Below are 21,674 nucleotides of genomic sequence, written 5' to 3'. Positions count from 1 at the left end.
CAAGTACTTCTTTGGTTCTTGTCTACTGAAATGATTCAGATGAGCGCTTTACAGAATAAGAGGATAAATTCCCAAGAGCTCCACACTCAACCCACTAATTCATGAAACCTCCTCCATCTATTTATCTGAATCACATTTGCCTTTTGTAATTCAGCTCTATTTTCCAAGTCCCCAACTCTTCTACACCGGTGTTAATTTGGTCAGGGTGCAGAGCAAGCGTTGAGAATAATTACATTTGCATTATTGAAGCTGCTGGCTTTAATCAACTCCCTTTCTCTTGCTCTTACCTACTTCTTGTTTTTCCCTCTTTCATTCACTGCAGCTTATTTCCTAGTAATTCCTTTTGGCTTTTAATACAGTATCTCGTGACTCACAGTTCTAGAATATATTTTCTTCATTTTTAGTCATTAACACAATTCTAGTATCTCATCTGAATGTAAGTAGATCAAGTACTGAAGTAAATTACAATTACTTTTAAGTACAAGCGATGCTTTCAAGTGTTTTTCCCTTTTTTCTCAATCTCTACTGCATTCTTTCGTCAATCAATTCCTTTGTTATACTCAAAAGTATCTTTTCCTGTTCTCCTTCAAGTCAACTTTCATTTGACATACCTCTGATCAGATTTGTCAATGAGGAAGAAAGTTATCTCTCTTTTCTTAAACGGGCCTTTTCCACTTTTTAATGCATCTTGGGCCATCATGTAAAAGCAGTGGTGTGCTGTCAGGGCCTTCAAGTCCCAGTCTGCTGGCCTAAGAAATATCTGAATCACAGACTGATGTTAATTATATTTTGTCCATGAATACTTGTTAAATAATTCCAAATTGTCTGTTAGCTTTCTTTCATTGCTTTCCCCCCTGGTTGCACTGCTTCCAGATGTGTTTTCATATTTAGGCATCTAACTAATCACATTTCAGCCATAATTTGTTGCCAGGGTCAGAAATCGGCCTCAAGGCCTTCACAATCAGTTCTGCAGGCTCTGCTGCATTAAGTAAGTGTCGATAAGACTGTTGCTTTAACCAATCAGAATTCAATTTGGTGAGACCAAGGCCTTCTCACAGGCAGAGGGATACGTCATTGTTTCCACCAACTATGATTGGCTAGTGATAGTGGATTTGCCAGAGCTACCAAACTGTATTTGGGGGGCAGAAATACGACAGGATAGGCTCGACTTTCAGCATTAGCTTTGATGGTGATAGAAAAGAAGGAAAGAAAGGAGGATGGATATTGTGTACAGGTAAAAAATATTATTGGGGAGTAAAATATAATATTTATAATTAATATTTCAATTGTATTTTTCATGTGTGGCAAGCTATAGCTGCAGTAAAAGTTTTATAGTCATAAAACAGTTTTTGAGGGTTGGATTGATTGGCTGAAGGCGTCACTAGGAAATTCACGGACCGCCGCTGTGTAAAAGGAACTGCTCACATACACCACTGATCAGAAGGACCTGATATTCAAGCATGAAGCTTTGGCCAGTGTCAAAAGCCTCTCAGCTCGCTCTCAGCTAAATCGATAGGTCCTCTTCACCTCTAAAGTCCATTCTATTGGGGCCCAACAATGGCTATGCATTGGACTAAGATTGCCTTCCATTGTGGGGCCGGATGTCTATCAGCGATTTGGAAAGCGGCAGCACAACAATGCGGCGAGCGGGCGACACGTTTGTGCTGGTGAGAGGGAAATAGACAGATGACAGGTAAAGATAAAGGCTTTACGATAATAGATGTTGCGTTGTTGTTATGTTGAAAAGCAAAGGACAGTGCAGTTATCTGCTGAGCGGAACAGAAAAGGAGATTACCTCAAAACAGGTTGCGATAAAGACAAGAGTGGGAACAATATACACATGGTATTGAACCATTCCGGAGTGCAATTGATGGAACAAATAGTGTAAGACTGGGATTAGAGAGTCACTCATGGTTGGGCATTATTTTCTTGGAACGAAATAGCTTCCTATTTGTTTCAGGGAGAGAACTCATAAAAAATGTCTTTGGCGTTCTCTTAATTAGCTTGTTGGAGTGTCAGCAAAAGGATTACTATTTTTTTTTTAATAGAAATGTAGTCCAAATGTGTAATCTTCAACGACTCGAACATTCCTGATTTGGATCCTACTCAACTTTAGACTACAGACCCCTTGTTTCTACTCAGTTGAGATCCCCGTCGCTATCTGGTAACACGGAAACAGATGGTTGCCTTGACAATGAGCGCGTGCGCACATGATTTTGTCTGCATTGAAAATGAGGGCTTGGATGCAACTCAGACGAGGAGCAGAAGGAGAGGAAATGTGCCTTTAATCACTGCACAATAGATGTTACATATTTTCCAGGTCAATCGGGGCGGACATTTTTATTTTAACATACTATACACGAAGTACGTTGCCAAATGGTGGTCTGATATCCAAATTATAGTCAGAGGCAGGTTCTATACTTAATGATTTAAAGTACAAGCTACAAGGTTCATATTCGAGTGTGACCATCCATACAAAAATAACAATAAAAGATAAACACTCATTAAAGAAAAAGCTACTGCTCGACAAGCGTAATCAACAAAACTAGCACAACAACACTAGACCTCATTGGCTTTGCAAATAGTTATCTAACAGATGTTCTTTCAAAAGCCAACGATGAATTTTTCGCAAGTAATGAGAGATTATCATTCATAAATTACCTTGAAATATTTACAGCAACAGCCAATCAACAGACAGATACGACAGCCTCACTTTAATTGATTGGAATTGTGGAACCATTGTAATAAGTTAAATTAGATAACTTGTCTGGAAGCACTCTCTAATTTAACACAGTGGAAGCGTAATTAGCGGTTTGAAATATAAGGGAAAAAATGAAGTCGACTTAAAATACCTCTATTAAATGATGTACATAGACTAATTTGGATGAGATATATTCACATTTTGTACATATTTTATCCTGTAATTAATAGTAATTCTTCCAATTCTTCAAGGGTCTTTCTGGCAAGAGGTAGAATCATTTTATTGGATTAAATGACTTCACCGTAACGAAGCGACTATTTGAATGTGGGTGAAGAGGATTAAGCAGTTCAAACATGTTTGTTGGGACTCAATGTTGCCACTGCCAGCTGCCAGTTTGATGTGGAAATGGGCTGCTCACTGTGCGCAGTACAGCGTGCTTATCTTGTTGATAGGCTTGGGATCACGCTCTCGCAGCAGTGTTTGTCTATTTAACAATGCCTTTCGCGTCGGGCCAGGACAGACGAGCGCAGGATGAACACGTCTACCACTCAATCTGCCACTCAACTTCCAAGTGCCTTCACCCATTTTAACGACCAAATGGCTTCCACTTGAACAATCAAAAGCCTAGTTGGAATGAATCTGGACTTGAGACAGACCAGAATAAACTTCTACAGTGGTACCTAGATATGAGAGCTTAATTTGTTTTTGCATGGCAACACTGTCAGAACATAACACAAACAAATTTAAATGAAGTTGAATTACGATGCAGACACACAAAAATAAGTCTAATCGAACATAATACTAAACTTAATTCTAATTTTGTATTAAATTTTTATACCTTTCTTCTCCCGGGTTGGCTCTATTTGCCACCCTTACTTTCAATATAGATGGGCTGTTTGCTATTGTATTCCCTTCAAACTATTCCAGAAATGATGCACACAAATGTCCTCACAATAGGATAACACACAGCTACTTGCCAACGAGAAGTAGTATATACTCCTATCGTATTAGCGAACAAGCTCCGCCATTCTCACTGACTAGGGGAAAAAACACAAAAAAAATGCAAGGCTCCACCCATTGCTCTTAGATATCTGTTATACACGAAAAAGATGAGGGGAAAAAAGACCCTTAAAATCATAAACAGCTTCTCATATCTTGGCCACCTGGCTTTCTCGTATCTCGAAATTTGTCTCGTATCTCGAGATAATTATTCGCTCGAAAATTTTACTCGTATCTCGAATTGCTCGTACGTTCAGGTGCTCGTATGTCGAGGTACCACTGTATACAGTACTGATTTAGTCCTATTTCTGTTTTAAATGGAGGCTTCTTTTCCTAGTTCTGACAATGAAAAAAAAATACAGAAGCTTAATCTCTTTTTGATGGTCTTTCCATCTTAAGCATAGTAAATCTGCGCTAAAATCATAAACAACCTCTCGTGTCTTGGCCACCTGGTTTTCTCGTATCTCAAAATTTGTCTCGTATCTACAGATAATTATTATATAATGAAATGATGCCAAAACACATTTTCACGGCTAAAATGAGAAAATAATGCCAACTTAGTCAAATACTCAGCATATTCAAAGGCCTCTTTTCAGTCCGCATAGTGATGCAATTAGCCTGGAACAAAACAGCATGACAAGTTTCCGCGGGTGTACGAGGCCTTTTAAACCCAATGAATAAATGTAATTATGCAGACAAGACTCCCTTCCTCTATACCCCTGAGACGTCCACCTTCAGGACATAGTATAGTTGAAAGAATGTGAGCGGGTTGGAGACGCGGTCAGAGAAAGGATCGCCAACTAATTACGCTGCTGAAGCACTCAGCCTCTACCGGATTGTTTAAAAAGCATTAGGGAAGGTGGAGGACGGAGAGAAAGCAGGCTTCCCTGATGCATCGTACATAATTAGTTTGGAGCCAAGGTCACAAATAAACACAAGCATGGAAACGATGGCGTCCATGCGCACACAGACACATGCTCCATTCTTCTCTCTTACTTTGTAAGCTCGCAACTTCAGCTTCCTCCCTCAGGAACAACACAGGCACGGTGACTATTAATTTCGAAAATGAATCGCCTACAAATTGGCCGTAATGAATTAATACTCGCACATGTATAATATCACAGTTTCTACTTTCGCTAGGGACTGCACAATTTCAACCATTGGTAGACTTTGGATACTTTCAAAATGTTTAATGATGGATGCATGGGTTAATTTAATCTTCTACCATCTAGTGTGGCATTTTTTTTTCAGTTTATAGTTGAAAAAAATATGCTAACTTTTTTTGCCTAAATCTTTCCGGTGGGCAATATTAGGTCTGAAAGACTTTTGAGCCTTCAAGAACAATTTAGCTGGGCCACAGTAGGGTTTAAAATACTATAATAGGGATACAAGCTATAATAGGGATATGTGCGTTATCCTAATCCAAGTTCATTTAAATTTGTTTATGTTATGTTGCGAGCGCGTTGCCGTGCAAAAGGTCTCTCTCTACCCTCTGCGAATTCTGTATACTTTTATTTCTATTAAACACATTTTAGAATACTATTAAACCACTAGTTATGTATTACTTTGCTAATAGATGGCGAATTAGAACAAATACAAATAATTTTCAAATCAAATACCCTGTTTTTGGTGTTTTTTCACTTGGTTGGAACAAATTAATTTCATTTTAGTTCATTTCAATGAGAAACGTTCATTTGAGTTAAGAGAAAATCGACATACGAGCTCAGCCCCGGAACGAATTAAGCTCGTATCTCAAGGTACCACTGTATCTAATGAAAATGCATGCCACATATTATAAGTAGCATTGCAAAATAGTCCCAACTTTCGGGATTTAGAGCTATTTGAAAATAAGGTGAACAATGATAAAATGTTCAAACTGCATTTGTAGCACGAGCAATGAATAAAATACGGTCTAGGAGTATAATAAAAAGTTCCAGTGAGAAAGAAGTGCCTGGAAGCTTCCCGCCTACTACCAACCACAGTATCAATAGCCCACACTGGAAGATCTTCCCCCCCTCGGGCAGCATGTAGGTGGAGACAGTTGGGAGATTCAGCATATACAGTAAAGTGTGCAGGGGAGCGCTCCCTCCTCCCCTTATCATTTGAAGACACAATGACGGGTCTGCTTACCTGGATGCCGTCCAGCAATTTGCTCATGCACCAGAAGCTGTCAGCCTCAATGTTCCTCAGAGCCTCTTCTTGAAGACTGGACACGTCAAAGTTTTCCACTTCTTCCTCTGGAGAAAGGAGAGAAGTAGAGAGAGTGTGAACAGAGTTATACATGAGGACACTCAGCGCAGGCAACGTAATAAACCAATGCGAGTCAGAATAAGCCTTGCAAAGAGAGAGGATGACGTCAAGAGGGCTAGTTAAAGAAATGGCGCTTGAAAGACAAAAAAAGATTGGAACACGAGGGCCTCTGATGATGTTTAAGGAAATATTCAAGCTTAGCAAGTCCAGAGTCGGGCTCTCTTTTAGAGAGTGACTACAAGGATGGGTGATGTCCCTTGTCATTAACAGCAGTAGTGTGTGACGGACTGTGTGGGGCTTTGAAAGAATTCTGATAAGTCACTGACAGCAGATAAGACAGGAATTATTAGCCATGATCGAGAGAGGGGAGGGGAAGGCAGAACTCAGGCCAGTCGGCGACAGAGAAGAAAAAATATTTAGGCATGTGTTGGCATCTTTAGCAAAAAGAATTATAAAATGTGCCGCTGGGAACTGGCAACTCTGCCTTGCAGCTCTGCTGGTATCCTTGGCAACCTGGCTAAAATGTAGTCAGGGATTTTAATGGGTACGCTGGATCTGGCAACACGATTGACAGGGTGCTGCTGACAGCAGGGCAAAGCAACAAAAGGTATTAACAGAGTATGTAAAGTAGGCACTCCTTTATATACATTTGTCTTTTGGACTAACTTTTAAATCGCTGGTTATTTGAGAAAGTGCTTTCAACTGTTGCTGCATTAGGAGCTAACGAATAACCTAAAGTCTTAACCATTCACTGCTAAAATGTGAACCTTGACAAGGCAGATTAGAAGGAATGCGCAGAAGGATAACATCAAACCTTGGAATTGGGCATTGCTCATCAAAACCACAAGAGCTAAATAGTGTGCAGATACTGAAGTCATCCAGCGGGATGGTCAATGCAGAGAGGGCAATGAGGCAACAGTGCCCTCTGTGTCTACTTTTGGGAAACCACACACACACACACAACACACACAAAAGTTGAACCTGATGTCATTCGTTAAAATCTCAGTCAAGCACTTCAAGCAGCCTTGCGCTTGATGAGGCTCAAAGAAAAGCTTTGTTGCTCCAGTGTTTGAGGATTTAACACAAAGTAGCTGACTTGTCACAATGCACTTGATCTACCAGAAAAGAGGGTGGAGTAATAGCCCTGGTTATTTGATAATCCAACAAGCATCACATTGCAGTGAGAAGCAATAGAGTCGGTCGGCCTTTACCGAAGTGGAGAAACACTTGACGTTTTTCCAACCTAAAATACTTCTACTTCTCCGTTATATTAAAATGCATTGAAATTCTCTTTAAGGGTGACTTTGGTTGGGTGCCTTTACACAAAAGGAACAGCTGAGACCCATCTGTGTCTGAAATGTATTCTGACTCTCCGTAAAGAATGCTCTACGAATAAAAATCTGGAGAATTCGAAGTATAGTCTATGAATCAATGTTTTCAAATTATTTTTTTGAAAAGCAGTCTTACATTTTGGAAAGCATACCACAGGAACAAGCTGAATAAGCTGGTCAGGAGGGCCAGCTCTTTTCTGGGCTGTCCTTTAGACTCCGTGGAGGAAGTTGGAGAGCAGAGGATGCTGACCAGGATGATGTCCGTCATGGACAGCACCTCCCACCCCCTGCATGAGTCTGTGGAGTCCCTCCAAAGCTCTTTCAGCAATAGGAGGAGGACCCTTCTCCCATCAGCTGTCAGGCTCTTTAACAAAAATGTACCTTCCGTATGCATGCATGTACATCTATCTGTATATATGTGCTTGTATATATATGTATGTGTGTATATGTATATATATGTATGTGTGTATGTGTATATATATATATGTATGTGTGTATGTATATATATATGTATGTGTGTATATGTATATATATGTGTGTGTGTATGTGTATATATATATATGTATGTGTGTATGTATATATATATGTATGTGTGTATATGTATATATATGTATGTGTGTATATGTAGTGTATATGTAACACATGTCTATATGCATATGTATATATATAATTATATATATTTCAGCAACACACTTATTTATTTATATAAATATTCATGTATTTATATATTAGCTTACTTATTACCAATCTAGTTAAGTTTAAGTCTGCCATTCCTATTTCTGCATCCTCACCCTCTTGCTACTGTAACAACAAAATTTCCCAAATACAGGATGAATAAAGTTATCCAATCCAATCCATATGGAAAAGAACCAATACGACTTTAACCAGAGTGACACCCAAAAACCTTCCCCTGACTCACAGTAGTCTAAGCATCAATTTTAGAACTGATTTCCCACCCAAGTCGCGACATTATCCCATTTCTCCAAGCTGTTAGCCTCTTCTTATATCCGGTCAATCCACTGGCCAGGGGTACTGTTAGGGCCAAGCCCCAGGGCTTATTTCTGTTTGTCCTATCGATGGGTGGGCGGTGGAGGTGTGGGGGGCCAACATGTCCACCGAGACCAACTGCTTGGTAGCGGCCAGCTGTGAGCACTTGGCACAGGCTGGCACACAAAGACGGGTCACACCTCGGGAGACGGATCGCTGGCGCCGAAATGCACGCTCAAAACCAGCATCGCCATCTGCCCTCTACGACTACAGACCACAAGGTGATGTGATGTAAAATGATAAAAGACCTAATTTAACCTGATGTAACCATAAATTGAGAGGGCGGGAGGGGGGTTTAGAATAACATCCTATCTGACAATCATCTGTTTGGTCAAATTATTCACGAACAAGGCAGTGTTTTTTAAACCCATCAGAGAGAAACGACATCATTCAAACAGAATTTTATCATCGATAAGATGAAAGAAAACCAGCGGTGGAGGTATTTATAATTTATAGCGTCGGCTCAGGATGAATCCAGTTATTTGACTGACTTTCTAATAAATTTTAAAATTGCAAACATGTTACATGTTTTAAGTGTTTAAAGCTCGAGGCCTAACACTTGGAGATGAGAGCGTTTGTGAAACATGGAAGTTTGTGGAAGCGCAATTAGTGCTATAACATCAGTGTTAATGAGCAACATACATTTTCCAGAGGTGGCATTGAAGCTGTCGCATCATTAAGGTGCGACTCAACCTGACAAGAATGGGTGTGACATTGACTCATAGCCGTGGCGCATGGCAACACAGCAGGAAACCACTACGAGATTAGACTGACAAAAAATGAGGTAGCAAGACTAGATGTGTTAGAAAAGTCTCGCTACACTTGAAAGGATCATCTTCAAACCCGAGAGAAATAAACCGATTATGTATTTTTCAACTAAGTCTCGCTGGAGTACAAATTGCATGGTCCAAAAAAAAGGCATTAAAATAAAGAACAAAGTAAATAGGATCTTTTAACATACATGAATGAACATGTTTTATCTATATATTCAGAGCAGTTGCAATATTTTTTATTGTGGCATGGTAATACTATGAGAATTGTCAATATTATGAAATTTAAATCACAATATTGTGAGAGAAATGTCATAATATTCCCGGAATTAAACCATATTTTGTAATATCGCAAGACTGCCAATTTCCATGTTAGAAGAACAAGAAGCTGTTTTGTTTCATGCGCTCAGACTTTTGCATCGTATCGACACAAAACAACTGAATATTAAAGTAATATAAGAAAAGGAGACCTAAAATTATGCCATTAGGGTCTTTTTACATGTCCTACCTTCAATATTTTTACATTACATGAACCGGAAATTATCCCGTGACAAAACTAAGTCAATTTAAGCACAGCATCAGAGGCAAGAAGAGAAGTTCATGCTATCATTTGATAGTTCTTGGACATGACAAGCTTATCTACACTACGTCCCCAGTATCAAACCATACTAGAAATAAACCCTTGGGCCACCAAATCACCCCATCTTGCATTAGCCATGCTACGATACTCATGTCCATACACCAAACAGCAGACACTTGAGCTGTTGGCAAGATAATGTAAGTCCTTGACATGAAATAGAATACAGATTCTAATACCAAATCTGTCTATGCGCCACAGATAATGACCCACTTACCCCGGGGGTGAGATTGTTTCTTGTGAGAAGACACTCAAAGTGTTTAATGTTGAGTAAGGCTACCACCACATCATGTTAATTGAGCGGCGCAAATATCTCCACTAGTGCTGAGGTTCCATTTGCTGTCATATTGGCCGAGGGCGCAACATATACAATTCCAATTGATTCCGCAAGTCTTCTAAATCTTGTCACAAGAGTAATGTCAAGTGAGATAGGGGTGAAATAGAGTTCTGTGCTATTGTAGGGCTTGGAGAAGGACAGAAAAGGGAAGCACAATGAACAATCAAATTTAAATGAACTTGGATTACAATGCAGACATACTCAAAAATACATTTAATCTAACTATACACTAAATTATTTTAATTTTGTATTAAAGTTTGATATCTTTCTTCTCCCGGGTTGGCTCTATTTGCCCCGCCTCCACCTTGACTTTCACTATCGATGTTCTGTTTGCTTTTGTATTCCCTTCAAATTATTCCGAAAATGATGCACACAAATGTCCTCACAATAGGATAACACACGACCTGGCAACAAATAGTATATATAACTCTCGTATTGGCGACTGGTCCGCCATTCAAAATGAGTGACGGGAAAAAAAGACTGAAATAATGCAGCACTCCGCCCAGTGCTCGTAGATATCTGTTATACACGAAAGAGATGTAGCTAAAAAAGACAGTGCTCTAAAATCATTAACAGCCTCTCAGGTCTTGGCCACCTGGCTTTCTTGTATCTCAAAATTTGTCTCGTATCTCGAGATAATTATTTGCTCGAAAACTTTACTCGTATCTGGAATTACTCGTACGTTCGGGTGCTCGTATGTCAAGGTACCACTGTATACAGTACTGATTTAACACAATATTGTTATAATTTTCAGTGTCCTATTTCTGTTTAAAAAGGGAGGCTTCTTTTCCTATTTCTGACAATGAAAAAAAAAATACAGAAGCTTAATCTCTTTTTGATGTTCTTTCCAGCTTAAGCATAGTAAATCTGCATCCATAATACACTGGACACATTTGGGAGCTGACAAGAGTTTCTTGAGATGCTGCAAGTCAAGTCCATTAAGTCATTACGGTGTGTAATCTGCGGGTTTAGTTGGGAATAAAACACATTAGGGGAACAGCAGTACACTGACATTATTCGGAGTAGCAGACACGTTTGAGGATAGAAAAAGTGAAGCTGAAGGGCTATGAAATGCCTCATCACAGTTGGAATTAATGTGTCTGGTGGCTCGGTATTATGATTCTTTGTTGATTTTTCTTTTTGCACCATCATTGTTCCTTTTGTGCAGACACATATCCATGCAAATCAACTTCTGTGAAATGTGTTTCCACCCGTATATATTTTACAGTTCATGACACAACCCATCTAAACAACATGGATTGTGACAGTTGCATTCAATTGCATCAGGTCAAGTGCGACGCATCCGAATATAAAAAGCTATTTTTTTCGCAGTGACAGAGCGGGAACGAGAACGACATTCATGGCGAGTTTTATATGAAGCCTTTTTATAGTCAAGTAATTAACTTAATCTAAAAATATTCAATACTCCACGATGATTATTCACGGCAGATATATCACTCTTTGACAGACCTATTTCTTCTGAATTCCTGAGTGCTATTGGATTTCATTAAGAAGAACCAGTTAATATCTGTTAACATTGAAGGATGGAACCAAGTCTATTGATTTCCAGATTTATTGGTTGATATGTCTTCACTTGCCCTTTGAAATAAGTCAAATTTCACCTTGTTTTTTTTGTTTTTCAGAATACAAGATTCAACTTATTTTTGAGTGTCTATGTCGTCATCCAAGTTCATTTAAATTTGTTTGTTATGTTACAAGTGCGTTCCCATGCAAAAAGTCTTCCCTCTCTTTCTACCCTCCACAAAATCAGTCTAATTTTAGTTCAATTAAACACATTTTAGTAATATTAAAGCACTAGTTATGTTTTATTTTGTTAATAGATGGCAAATTAAACAAATAAAACATTTTTTCCAATCCAACATCCAGTTTTGGGTGTTTTTTCAGAGGGTTGGAATGAATTAATTTGTTTTTAGTTCGTTTCAATGGCAAACATTCGTTTGAGTTACAAGAAAATCGACATACGAGCTCAGTCCAGGAATGAATTAAGCTCATATTTCGAGGGCCCACTGTACAATACAGCAATACAACCGTACGTAAACATCAAGCTATTACAAAAAAAGGAGGCGCCATCAACAATGCGAATAGTAGAATATTACCTGATGTGAACAGCTAGAGATTTTGGCGATTGATGAGTGGAGACAGAGACTAGGGGGTCAAAACTGTGCGGCTGATTCAATTTCAACCGTTCTCAATTCTATTACTTAACTCTAGAAAGGGGGTGATTGCATTCTAAAGCCTATAGAACACTGTTTGGGGTGTGAGAGTAATACAAATTGGTTGGGTGACTATCTGGGAGAAGACAGTGAATAATCGCATTGAATCATTAAAGTTGGAAGAATTACAGTAAGTAAAAGTAGAACAGCAACAGTCTTTAGAATACGTACAAAACAAAAACAAAACCATCAGACATGAAACAGACCAAAGTCTAGTAAGTAGGAGTAACAATAGAAAGGATGATGTCGCCGTCCCTTTTGTTTCAAATGACCTCATTCGCATTCATTATAGTTTCTTTGGAAAAGGCTATTATAAAAATCTGGTGGCTATGAAATTAATGTACACTCATCCAAGTCGGCGGCTGGGTTTTAGCGCTTTCATCAAACTAAGTTCCGATTCAGTGAGGTGGAAAGATTTTAAAAGTGGGAGCAACTTGGGATAGATACTATGTCCTACAAAAAAAATTGAAGCCTAGGTCACGCACGCCACTTTGTGATTAGTCAATAAGGGTCTTGCGCTAGACATAGTAGCTCACCCTGAATCTATTCTTATCTGTCAATGTTGTTGATGAACATATGTAGTTAGAGGCTGAGCTACTGAGAAACAAAATCATTAAATCGACCAAAACATAATTGAAACATCTGGTGAAGTGTACTGTCATTGTGCAAGATAATATTCAACATTTTAATTGGGTCTAAAAATGAATGTTTTAAGACTAAACGACAGCAATTGCGTTTTTTTTAAACATTAGTTTTAAGCTGATGTAAATGATACAACAGCACATAGAATGGTGTCTATCAAGACTTAGTATTTTAAAGATTTTTGCCATTTATTGAATATTTTCTTTTAAAAAAGGGCAAATGGCGTGACTGTGATATATTCAATCTTCATTAGAGGACCGGACTAATTTAACGACTTTGCAAAACGAGAAGGAAAATTAAGAGACATTTGTACCAGACGAAAAAAAATTCCGGCCCTCGTGCGGAAAAAAAAAAAAAGATTAAAAGCTGTGATGCCCAAAGACGCCATTTTTTTCCCCAGCATCTCCCCTGCTGTCATTGAGAGTGCCTCGATTTCAACACCAGCATGTAGATTACAATATGGATCTGGTTCCAGATCAATTAAAGCCTGCGCTGAGCTAAACTATATAACTATTACGCTGGACTAATGGTGTGCAAGGTAGAACAGACAAAAGCTAACAAAACAGCTGAGAAAATTGGAAACGACACCGGCAGACGCTCTAAATCAATTTCCCTTTGAAAGGAGAAAAAAGCAGCTAAATTGCTTCACAGTCTAGGTGGATAAACAACAATGTTCAATGCGGCGTTTGACACATGATTTTTACTGCCATGCCGAAAGACAAAATGTGAATAATTACAGCATTTGACTTAAGTAATTCGTTTTTTTCTTTTTCATTTGGTATTGACGGAAGATTGAATTGAATGATGGTTCTGTGGTACCTTGAGATATGAGCTTAATTCGTTCCGGGACTGAGCTTGTATGTCAATATTATCGTTAACTAAAAACTAATTAATTCGTTACAACCTTCTAAAAAACAATGTTGGAAATGGGAAACACGTTTTATTTGTTCTAATTCGACATATATTAACAAAGTAACACATAACTATGGTTTAATATTACTAAAAATGTGTTTAATAGTACTAAAATCATACAGATTTCGAAGGGGGGGAGAGAGAGAGATCACTCAAAAATAAACACTCTGCCCAGTGCTCATAGATATCTGTTATACCCGAAACAGATCATAAACAGCCTCTCATGTCTTGGCCACCACCTGGCTTTCTCATATCTCGAAATTTGTCTCGTATCTAGAGATAATTATTTGCTCTAAATTTTACTCGCATCTCGAATTGCTCGTATGTCGGGGTGGTCATATGTCGAGGTACCATTGTATCTGTGAAATATAACGCAAGGACGAATGAGGTGATTATCAAACTTGCATATAAAATGGAATGTGATTAAAATCTGGGGTGCCAAGTATCACAAATGCCACAAAGGTCAAAAAGTAAATTTCACATCCACCTGATACCAGATTAGCCTATTTAAACGCCAATTTGCAGTATAGTTAGTATGAAGCCTAGAGAAAAGGTCAGAAAAATCCTGATGCTTTGAACGTGCCATATCCCTGATCTTGATCATGTATTTTTTAACATTCTCATAAAAGATTGTATCATTTAATTAGAGTGTCTTAGCTCACTACTACAATGATAGTGGGTCTTAAAGCCTACACAAAATGTGTTCATATTGACGACGGATTGTTATGTAACAGATACAAGAGAACAAAATGAAATAATAAAAGTGGGGGAAAAATGTGGGCTGAGATTGAATCTCACACCTCCTACTCATTCACGACATAAACCAAAAGTAGAGCCCCGCTAATGTCAGCTTGGTGTCGGAGAACGCGTCTCTTGGCGACAACATCAATAGCGTACCCAGCACGTCAAAAAAAGGTTTGTTAGTTGTGCGCGTTGTTCGCGCCTCATCAGTGCACGGCAAGACGGCGCCATGCTTTGAAGCCTCGGTCTTAGGCTGGCAGAACAAATAGAATGAGGTGCAGAATGAGAGAACAGAAGTAAAAAAAAAAAGCAAAGAAGACTTTACGATGAAAGAAGTGTGAATACTTGGAGTACATTTGCTGATCCCAAATACAGTGTTGCCTCGCTACTTTGCGGTTCAGCCACCGCGGACTCCGAGCTTTGCGGATTTTTTGGGGGAAAAAAATACAAATATTACATTGAAACAACCTATTTTACAGTTTTTTTTGTTATAACATGAATTTCAATATCTCTACGCGTGATCTATATGGTGTACTGTATACAGGGGGTAAAAAAATAAAAACTAAATTAAAAAAATAAAAACAAAAGTGTTTTTAGAATTAAATTCAAATTAGGCATTTTTGAAGGGGAATCCCTACTTCGCAGAAATTCACTTATTGCGGATGGTCCCGGTCCCCATTAACCGCGATAACCGAGGGAACACTGTACCAGCTTGCATTATGTCTTGGATCAGTTGGGGAAGAGGAGGCAATTAAAGAAAATGTTCTAACTTTAGCCAGTATGAGTTTTTATACTGTGGTCATTGTGCTCTTTTTGTGCAAAGTGCTGCTGGAATAACCAAAACTAAAGGTTAGGAGAGGGGGATTAAAATAGAGGCTCCAAAATCTCCAACCTCTTGCGTATCAGCCAGCACTTAAAAACACTCTGAAAAAACACTGAAAACAGCATATTGGATTGGAAAAAATGTTTGATTTGTTCTAATTCGCCATCTATTAATGAAGTATCAAATAACTAGTGGTTTAATAGTATACTAAAATGTGTTTACGTGCTCGAAAGATAAACAAATTTAAATGAACTTGGATACGAAGCAGACACTCAAAAATGTATGTATATTTCAATCTGTTATGTAGGGAAATGACTCAAAAAACCTTCTTGAAGAAGTTTGAGGTGACCCTGAAAAGCTGTTCAAAGAAAGACAGAGTAGAGCGTCCAAATGTTCACTCTGTGTGTGACCTTCAGTGACGAAGAAGCGAATGACAGATAAACAAAGTGAAAGGTGCTTCTAAGAACTGAGAACAGGAGTAGCCACTTTCAGCAAAAGGTGCGAAAAATGATGACTGACACCTCAGTAGAAATGGGAAGAAGAAAAAAAATCAAGAGCTACACTGGAAAATACACCCCAAAAAATAAAAATCCACGTATTTTGCTCAGTTGTCGATAAACTCTGCTGTCCTACTTGCAGCATGGATTTGATTGGGTTAAAATATTACACATAGACTTAAACTGAAGTCTAATTTACTTTACTATGTTACTCAAATTCATTTAAATTTGTTTATGTTATCTTATAATAGGGAAACGTTCGTTTGAGTTACGAGAAAATTGACATAAGCTCAGACCCGGAATGAATTAAGCTCATATCTCGAGGTTCCACTGTACATATAACAACATAAAAGTTAAGACTATAATTGTAATAATTGATTTACAAGAAATTTCAAGTTAAACCAATGCATTCACTCACCAATGTACTCGAAGACGTAGACCACAAAAAATGGCGTAACCAGGTCGTTGATACCTTGCACGTAGCCACTAGCCGGGTGACGGATGGCCCAGATAAATAGAATCCGTTCAAATATCTGAGAAAGAAATGTACAAGTTCAATTTCTTCACATGGATTAGAACTAAAAAAGCCAACAGTTGTAAAAATAAAAAATAAAAACAACACAAAAGTCAGTCTAAATTTGAAAGGCATGCATGTGAGTCAACATGTGGGCCATAAGAATAATAAAGCATGCCAAGCTTGCAAAAAAAGAACATTGCTTTGCAGTGGGAAAATTGGCTGAAACAACTGCCTTGAGTTTATCAGGAAAAAAATAAAAAACAACCCACCAACTAAGCATCATTTGAGACAATTTTTCTATGATTGTTGTTGTTGAAAATCCCTGTTCATTTTAATGTATTATAGCAAGCTTTTACCCATTTGAGTGGTCCAACATACACTGTCAATCCAGGTGAATTAGATGAGTCTGAATCCTGAGGTTTGTTTTCCTCACACAAATGGATTTCCACTGAAGTACACATACATCTACCCGCACCTTTTCCTGCATCATACCCATCGAGCATCTTTTTTTTTTTGGTTCTATAAAGGAGAGTATGTCATGTTGCTGTCACTTTCTAAATAACCTCATAGCTCATTGTGTTATGGAAAAAACACAGACATGTTGACATGCCTTTTTTTGGGGTGTTTGTATTATTCAAATAAGTTCAATCACTGTTAAAGCAGGCAAGAGGGCTGATTGGAAGACGTAAAACTCGCCTCTGGTCTGTCCTTTTTACCTGCCTGCCTCCACACCTTTATCAAAGCGCCATCCATCAAACAGAGGCGCCATTGCCAGCGAAAAAAAAAAGAAGGGGGGTGGGTAATGGCACTTTTCTTTTCATGCTGCCTGAAAAGCTGACATGCATATTTCACGTTTGCTCCTACACAGAGAAGTGCTCCAAGTTAAAAAAAAAAGAAAAACCATCATCTCCTACCCACGCAGCCGTATTACAAGCAAATAAACCCATCTTTATATGTCAGATGCACATAATAAGCACCTACATATAGAAACTAAACTTGCTGTTTTGTGTGTAGCCCGCCGTTGGCATGGAGAATTATCTACGTTTATGTTTGATGAAAACACTACATTAGAATCAAAAGATACGTTCTAAGAACTGTTAGAAATACCAGTATGAGAGTGACTAAATTGAGCAATTTGATTGAAAAAAAAGGCTTCACATTATTAGATGTTGCTGCTTGTGGTAATGGATTGTTTTGAAAGTACAGTGGTACCTCGACATATGAGTGTATTTGAGATAAGAGTTAAATTTCGGGCAAATATTTATCTTGAGATACAAGACAAACTTTGATATACGAGCAGACAGCGGACGTGATAGGCTGATTATAAGAACATCATGGACACAATACGAGAGTTATATATATCTACTTCTTCTTGGCAAATGGTCTTGCGTTATCCTATTGTGAGGAAATTTCTGTGAATAATTTTTGGAATATTTTGAAGGGAATACAAAAGCTACCATCGATAGATTGCATTTGAAACTCAGTGTGGAGGCGGAGTCAACACGGCCAGGAAAAGAAAGGCAAGAACATTTAAAATTAAATTAGAATGACGTTTAGTGTAAAGTTAGACTCAATTTATTTTTTGGGATGTCGGATGTCATTCGCTAATTAATTTGCTATACCCAATCCAGATGGAAAAACCACTAACCTTGTCTGAAGTGTTTAGATGTTTTACTTATTCATCTTTAGTTTTGTTTTTTTATCTTTCCAATATGAAGTCATCCTACTCTTTGAAAACCAACCAAACAAACACTTAGACATCACTTATGAAGTCCCTGCAGAACTACTTCAATATCCCGCTCTGCCTGATATGGAACAGACTGTTGACTGCCTAAATGGAGTCGGGGAGGAGGGAGGGATCCAAGCCAGAGAAACAAACAACTGCATAAAATGAAGCCGAGTTGATTTTCAGGTGGAACTGCTGAACGCGTAACCATATAAAAAGGCCCCTCTGGAGTCTGCTGCATTGGGAAATAAATGGCGGGAGCGCATGATGGTGGCTGAAATGATTCAAATCAATGCTTGTGGCTTTCATTTTGCTCACACTGGCAAAGGGAAAACCAAGTTGATCTGAACTGAGGTGGGGAGGCATACATGATAAAAATCATACAGTCTTTTCATTTGATTTGATGGATTTCAGGTTTGAGTGGCATTCTTCAACCATAGAAGCACAAAAGGTGCCTTGCAACTACCAAGACGCTTCACCTTGCTGAAAATATGGCAACTCATTCAAATGCTGCAAATGCCTTAATGAGCATGCCTGTGCAGTTCTATTGTATATGTGCGGCCCTGGCCATGTCATTAGCCTCTAGGCTCATTTTTATTCTCTATGAGGCCAAAGGTTCTGAAGTTTTGTTGACTTAGAGAACAATAGCTAACCTACTAGAGTTAAGAATAGAACATCCTGCCCTGTCCTACCCTTGCATTTCCCGTCTTTCTGGGATGTATAGACCACTGTCAAAGGGAGTGAATCAGTTCAATGATAACCTAAGATATGAGTGTCAAAGTGGCGGCACAGGGGCCAAATCGTGCCCGCCGCATCATTTTGTGTGGCCCGGGAAAGTAAATCATGAGTGTTGACTTTCCGTTTTAGGATATAATTAAAATGACTATAGATGTATATTAAATTTCCTTATTTTGCCCCTTTTAAATGAATAATTGTAATATTTTAATCATTTTTTTCTGTGTTTTTAGTTCAAAAATAATTTTGTAAAATCTAAAAATATATAAAAAAAAGCTAAAATGAACATTGTTTTAGATCTAGAAAAAACTGAACATTCAGGGATTTTAATCCAGTTCTTTTAACCCATTTATAAAAAAAAAAAAATAGCCACTTTTTACCTGATATAGCCAATAAAAACTAAGCAAAAATAGTGTCTGAATTACACCCCTCTTTAGAAAGCAACACTAAGTGAGATAACATGCAAAGGAGTAACAATCGAGCATAAGGGGGATCTCACCTCTTGGACAGAAGCTTGTTGAAAAAGAGGAATAAGAGGATTAGTTCTCGGTATGTCAATGTGAATCTGCAGAGAAAGAAAGGGAAGACAAAAAAAAGACAAACTCTGAAGCAAACGGGCAGGTTAGCACAGATCAGACAGCACAAAACAGTTAGCGGCCTCCGTTAAAAGTACTCTAATTTCGGAGTGCACCTCAGCGGGCGAGCGACATGACAGGTGGACAGAACTGTCCGAAGGGAGACAAAAAAAGGTGGAAAAAAAACATAACGGATGCAGAGCAGGCTGTAGCTAAGCCCATTGGGACAGTTGAGATTATGCCTGATTGATTATTGCTTATTAATGATCCAATCAGGGTAGGGAAGGAGTACTCACAACCCTGACCCTGACCACCCCTTACCTCTGTCACCTTTGGTTGTAGTACCAAAGACTCAGGACTCATCCTAGGAATGTCTATTTGGATCTAACATGGGAGAGAGAGTTTTAGATAAAAAGATGCACAAACGGCATGTTCGCCAACATCCGTCAATGAAAATCTCGCTGTGCACCTTGCATCGGGATTTAGTTTATTGCGTGGGTTTTTTGAGGTCCCAAGTGCCTCATCAAATTAAATGGCAAAAGAGATCTAAAAGCCTCGCAAAAAAATAATTGCCCAGATTTAATTGCCTTCCGTGCATATAAAAAGTTTAACATCAGGCGGCTTCAAACTCATAACTTGGTGCTAAGACAAAAAATAAAATAGTCAAATGCTATGACTATGTAACTAGGAAATTTAGTTGATGGAGAAATTATCAGGGGAACCATTTTCGAGTGAGTTCCTTGTTAAGAAAGATACTGGCGGCCATAGACTGTACTAGACGTCCAAATAATCCGTGAAATAATAGATGGATATTTTTTGCAGGTTCAATTTGATTACAGTGGTACCTTGACATACGAGTGGCCCAACAAATGAGCAATTTGAGGTACAACTAAAATGTTGGGCAAGTATTTATCTTGAAATACGCACAGACAGGCAAAAAATGGAATAATATCCTGTTTTGGTGTTTTTTCAGAGGGTTGGAACAAATTAATTTGTTTTTTAGTTAATTTCAATGGGAAACGTTGGTTTGAGTTACGAGAAAATCGACACACGAGCTCAGTCCTGGAATGAATTAAGCTCGTATCTCAAGGTACCACTGTAGATTGAATGGAAATGTTATAGCGGCATGAATCTCCAATTGGAAATCTTTTTTTGTCAAATTTTGGTGGAACTGGCTGACAATTTTGGACTATGTGTCTTTATTTGGCTCATCAGATCAGAACCACAATGTCTTTTAGAAAAAATTGCCCCAAAAAAAGTAAAAAATATTTAAAAGTACGTATATATTCAAACAAGCACATCAGTCCTCAAAAAAAAGTCTTTAGACACAATCCAGGTCATCATTGAAACAATTTGGCAAGCGATTCAGGGGCAATTGGATGAAATATTACAAGGCTTTACTCACCCAGATGTGTATTATGAGTTTGGAATAAACTGGAACATCAACAAAGGGGAAATGTGGATGTTTTCAAAGCCAAAGAGAACTACTTATTTTTGTCAAATAAATGGGTGAGTTGGAATGAGGAGAAATCTTTTTGTCAGATAAATGATTTCACTAATTCTGCCAGGAACATAAAAGAGCCAAAAGTGTTGTTCTTATAATTAAAAAGATTGTTTTTTTGTGCTCGGGAGTATGGTGTTCAAACAATGTGTAACAAAAACTAGGTTTGCAGTATTTGAGGATGTTAATAATATAAAGGTAATCGGTCGATGAGGTTTTTTTATTTTATTTTTGTGACTATTTCCATCGTATGCTTTTTTTCTGTGGGAAAAATGCATAGAATTACGTAGACAAATATTTTGTAACTATTTTTTTGTAAATCTGCAATACTAAAATATATATTTTGGTTCTCCCGTGATTGAGTACGATTCCAAATTCCTAAAAAGAACCGATAACCACTAAAAATAAACCAATTAAAAGAACCATTCATGAATTTTACGACGCAGACGGGGCACAGACACTTACAGAAAGAATCCTGCCTATCAACGACCTGGAATAAATGCATGCATACCTGTCTGTATGTATCTTGGTGATGCTCGTCATTTCGGGAGTCGTAGTACTGCTGGATGAAGCCAAAATACTCCTGTCTCTTCCTCTGCAAGACATTCTCCCGCCTCTCTGCATTGGCAGGTAGGTAACCCTAAGAAAAGTAGTAAAATAAAACCCATGTTTTTGCATTTTGTCTATTGATCTACCAAA

At 38.3% G+C, this 21,674-nt stretch overlaps 1 protein-coding gene across 6 annotated transcripts in view; it reads right to left on the bottom strand.

Moving 5' to 3' along the window:
• tbc1d22a (TBC1 domain family, member 22a) overlaps window positions 1-21,674 on the bottom strand; it is an 86,956-nt gene that overhangs the window by 46,026 nt on the left and 19,256 nt on the right. For 3 of the 6 annotated variants that reach the window (XM_077709836.1, XM_077709839.1, XM_077709840.1), the window contains 4 exons: window positions 21,487-21,615; window positions 19,796-19,858; window positions 16,340-16,454; window positions 5,831-5,937 (listed from right to left, as the gene is read on the bottom strand). In XM_077709836.1, coding sequence (XP_077565962.1) covers window positions 5,831-5,937; window positions 16,340-16,454; window positions 19,796-19,858; window positions 21,487-21,615 — 414 coding nt within the window. Of the gene's footprint in view, window positions 1-5,830; window positions 5,938-16,339; window positions 16,455-19,398; window positions 19,465-19,795; window positions 19,859-21,486; window positions 21,616-21,674 lie in introns of all 6 variants that reach the window. The other 3 variants (XM_077709835.1, XM_077709837.1, XM_077709838.1) reach the window with 1 other exon arrangement.

Source organism: Stigmatopora nigra, chromosome 23 (assembly GCF_051989575.1).
Source record: "Stigmatopora nigra isolate UIUO_SnigA chromosome 23, RoL_Snig_1.1, whole genome shotgun sequence".
Lineage (NCBI taxonomy): Eukaryota > Metazoa > Chordata > Actinopteri > Syngnathiformes > Syngnathidae > Stigmatopora > Stigmatopora nigra.
Note: the sequence above shows the minus strand (reverse complement) of the source record. Positions and strands in the feature narration are given on the sequence as shown.